This window comes from Cibotium barometz, chromosome 25 (assembly GCF_041138505.1).
Source record: "Cibotium barometz isolate CiBa-2024 chromosome 25, ASM4113850v1, whole genome shotgun sequence".
In the NCBI taxonomy this organism is placed as follows: Eukaryota; Viridiplantae; Streptophyta; class Polypodiopsida; order Cyatheales; family Cibotiaceae; genus Cibotium; species Cibotium barometz.
In genome coordinates, this window is record NC_141070.1 from 7,421,506 (window position 1) to 7,425,604 (window position 4,099).

Consider the following 4,099-nt stretch of genomic DNA (forward strand, 5'->3'; position numbering starts at 1 on the left):
TTAGAGCATGATCTCCACGTGTGGTGCATTATGAAATGGGTCTCTTAATGTCATAGCCAAGCCAATCCCCGTGTTACATGTGTGAATTATGAGGCACGTAGTATTACTAAATCGAGGTCGAGTAATTATTCAAATAGATAAGGTTCATGGGTTTAGGAACACATGTAATGATAGGTTCAAGATTATCACTTAGGATTGAAAGATTGAGACTAAAGGGTGGCAATCAATTCAATAAGGCTCACCCAAAGGAGCTAATGATTCGACATAGATCGTCACTTGCAAAGCGTCAAGAGTTAATGATAATGGTTTTTGAGGTCATGTGGTTGAAATAGAATAAGGGGCGAACATTGAGATGTTATCATGATCCTTGCTTCTCGTAGGGGTGAAATGGCATGCGCACGAACAAAGGCTATGTGCGAGCTCATAGCAAGGAGAAGACTAGTGGCCAAGGAGGTAGAGAGGTGGCATAATAATTAGAATGGAATGGAAATCATTTATGAGCTTTATAGATTCTCCTATCATCTTTGAGAGTGAGAGATAGTAAAGCCCGTGTCACATACGATCCATATGACAACACCCAAGTGCAAGGAATGGGAGGCTAGGAAGAACTTGTTAAAGTGGATGTGTTGAAACTTGAGTCTTTGTTGGGACCTGATAGAACACGTCAAGATTTTATCCAAACGGTACAGTCAGCGATGAGGTGGACTCTTACCCAACACCCACACCCAAATAAAGTCTGCAGCGAATTGATCGATTAAGATACATCTGCTGTGGAACTGTGATCCGATCTTTCATCTCTCCCCATAGAGTTAGAGCCCCAGGGTTAGGGTTTGCAATTGTACAGACACAGCGAGCGCTAGGGTTAGGGCTTACAGTTGTACAGAGAGAGTAGGGTTTGAAGCTCCTGAGTTGAAAGCTGCTTTAGAGATGGAGTCCTTGAACGTATACACAGAAGCCCGAGGTGCTGCGGCGTCTTTGCCCTCGCTGCAGCCACTCCTGCTCAGAGGCCATTGGGGTCTCCCTTCAATCCAACAACTTCATTCTTGCAACTATCTGCACCGGGCCTCGAAAAGGCCCCTCCAAATATTTGCCGACAACACTGCTCGATTCTATTATGTGCGCAACGTGAAAACCAGGTAACCCTTATCCTTCATTAGGGGGTTTTCAGCAGTTAGGCTATTATCAGGGCATTAGGGTCTTTCATGTTGCATGTGCGTGATTAGGGTTTGGGTTTCGCATCAGAATGGTTTTCAGGCATAAAGATTTTGCGCCATTATTACGGTCTTTGCACTTTATGGTTTTGCATCAGACGCACATTTATAAGTGCTGATCCCATTAACTTTAAAGCAGGATGCGGTCATCCGAGAGGATCAGCCAGGGCTCCCCCATCAGAGCTGTCCCAGTTCAAGTTGCTCACGAACTGCTAAATGCAGGGCATCATTATCTAGATGTCAGGTATGATCATACATCACCATCGGTTTGCTGTTTGCCGTCATGATGTTATGTGTGGTAGACGGTATGAACTTGCTTGCTTGCAGGTAGCCTCCATTTTTTTAAATGTCAGTTTTAGCTGCCCTTTGCTTTCATCTTGTATCCTATGGCGCTTTTTTATTGGATCAGTATTATGATCTGGCTTCCATCTTACATTATGATCTAGATAACAAATATGACCATGGTGCCTTTGTATCAGATCAAAAGTATGATCTGGCCTTGTAGATGTTAGCTTGTACCCTTGTGATTAGCTCAATAGCATGATTACTACAGGTATGATCAGGGTGCCCTTTAAAACAATTTTATATGATTTTGTTTGCCGCCTGCTTCTGTATTGCAGTGATGTGTGAGGTAAGTGCTGGGATGCCAATGTCCATGTCTTGATGCTTTACAAGAACGTAGTATTTAAGGCCATTACAGATTCACATGGACTATGTTGGAGCTTAACCCCAATTCATCTGTTGGGGTACCGCAGGCCCTCTCTCTCTCGCCTTTCCTCTAGAGTTGTTGGGGACTGTACAGGCACCTCCATCACTTGCCATAGTGTGATTTGAGCTAGGTCTGGATGATCGGTCTAGGAGTCGAGGGGTCAGGCTAAAAATGGGCTTATACTAATTAAGAATCACAACCATGCTGCCTACACTATTCATGATCAAGCTGATGTATTAAAGTCACCCTATGATGATAAAGATGAATGAGTTGAAGTGCGTAGCCTGTTGGATTGCGTTGTTTTTGAGTTAGCTCAAATGTCAACCAGGCTTTCTGTGATTTCAATTGATTCGTCCAGGACTGCTGAGGAGTTTGCAGCAGGACACATAGAAGGTGCAGTCAACATTCCTTACATGTATAAAGTGGGTTCAGGTAGCAAGTTCTCCCGCTCTTTGGCTGATCTTTGCTATTGCTTTTTTGTCGAAATTCTTTCAACATGCAAGCTCAGACATATTCCAATCTTATGAAGATATGTTTACCGATCTCTCTAGTATCTGTGGCCTTGTCATTACCTGACATCATGATTCTTGATTCTCATTTCGTTTTTTCGCTTTCTTAGGTTTGACAAAGAACCTCAATTTTCTGAAGGATGTAGGTGAAAGGTTTGGCATAGATGGTGAAGTTGTGGTGGTGAGTTCCTTCTCTCACTGATCAATATGCAGTTATTTTAAATCCCTATACTATAGAACTCACTAGCAAATTTTCTAGGGTCAAAAGAGCTGTTTTAATTAGTGCATTGTGTTGACAGGGGTGTCAAATGGGGAAGCGATCACAAATGGCAGCAGCGGAACTAGTTGCTGTGGTATCGTTTACGTCTCTTCTCTGCTCATCTCATCAAGCTCACACGTGGCCGTTTTTCTTCAGTGTGGCATTTCTGGCATAAAATGAAAGATTGGTAGCTGCCATTGAGTTATAGAAGCCTCTTAGGAGGTTTGCGTCCAGTTGACTATACCTGCCATACGTATGTATGGTGTAGGACGTATGTATGAGTGAATGAATACACATGCCTGTATGTATTAATGTAGGAATATATATGTATGCATGTACGTATATAATATATATGTATGCATGTACGTATATTCGATTGTTTGTATTAATGTAGGGACAAATCTAAGAACTTATGTGAGGCCTCCAGCAACGTGGCTGCTTGGCATTGGCGTAACATAATGGGGCATCGGCATCATTTTTGTCCAATGATTTGTTCATTCACACTCATGTGCGAAGTTATTCATACTTGTCTACTTTACAGGGTTTCACAGGGGTGACCGATATGGCTGGTGGATATATGGCTTGGGTGCAAAGTGGAATGCCCACTAAAGCAATTGTCTGATGCTGAAATTTCACCTTCAGAGCCGAGTCTTAGCCTAGTTGCTCTCCTGTACAGGAACTTATAGAAGCTAAACCAGGGTGCTTGATATTTTGTAGGTGCACCTGCAGGAGTAAACAGTTGTTGAAAGTTGGGAGTTGTTTCTGTATTTCAATCAATCGTCTGGCTTGTAACTTAAAAATTTCTCTCCTTATGGAGAATGTATATAATAATTCTGTGATAAATGTTTCACGTTCCTTTCTTAAAGGCCAAGACATAGGTTCGTCTTATCATGTATCAAGAGACGTCAAACTGTTATTGCACAAGAGCAAGTTCCTAAAGTCATTAGTTATTATGTATAGAGAGACTTTTATCTTTATTGACTCTGCCTACTTGAGCCTTCTCAAATATCAAAGTGGCATGGGAAAAGACGTGCCCCTCTGTCACTTCCTCCCTCGTAACATGGCCTTGTGTAGGGACACACAGGAGGCTGTAAGTAACTTATGGGCGCTTTATGGCATGGACGCCTGTGAATTTTTAAGAGGGGTGCTTCTTTGAATATAGCGTCCCTCAAAGGGATGACTTGGGATCAAGGCCCAACGTCATGCAAGGCTAGGTTATGCTTTAGCCAATACACTGTAAACAGTGGGCTTTTTTTGCATAGGACGTGAGCTTGGGCAACAGGATGGCTTGGAGTTGGTCTAGCCTCAAAAGCGAGACAGACGGTTAGGAGCTGAACCTGCAAAGGCAAATTAAGTGATTTTATAAACTTTGAGTACGTTCTTGAGGGTCATGATTTTCAACTTGTTGGGT

General features: G+C 42.6%; 1 protein-coding gene across 2 annotated transcripts; it reads left to right on the forward strand.

Annotated features, from left to right (window-relative positions):
* Window positions 1–897: 897 nt before the first annotated feature.
* Window positions 898–3,546, forward strand: LOC147624205 (thiosulfate sulfurtransferase 16, chloroplastic-like). Of its 2 annotated transcripts, none has more exons than XM_086819153.1 (6): window positions 898–1,136; window positions 1,348–1,455; window positions 2,279–2,352; window positions 2,540–2,610; window positions 2,729–2,782; window positions 3,230–3,546. In XM_086819153.1, exons 1-6 carry the CDS (start codon window positions 928–930, stop codon window positions 3,308–3,310), a joined length of 597 nt encoding a protein of 198 aa, XP_086675279.1. In that variant the 5' UTR covers window positions 898–927; the 3' UTR covers window positions 3,311–3,546. The 2 variants fall into 2 exon arrangements, with proteins under 2 accessions (XP_086675279.1, XP_086675280.1); XM_086819154.1 differs by having other exon boundaries at window positions 1,351–1,455.
* Window positions 3,547–4,099: the final 553 nt, after the last annotated feature.

Coding starts and splice junctions, on each gene's coding strand:
- LOC147624205 (XM_086819153.1), top strand. CDS start 928: ATGGAGTCCTTGAACGTATACACAGAAGCCCGAGGTGCTGCGGCGTCT. Junction 1,137..1,347: donor GTGCGCAACGTGAAAACCAG/GTAACCCTTATC, acceptor TTAACTTTAAAG/CAGGATGCGGTCATCCGAGA. Junction 2,353..2,539: donor CATGTATAAAGTGGGTTCAG/GTAGCAAGTTCT, acceptor TCGCTTTCTTAG/GTTTGACAAAGAACCTCAAT.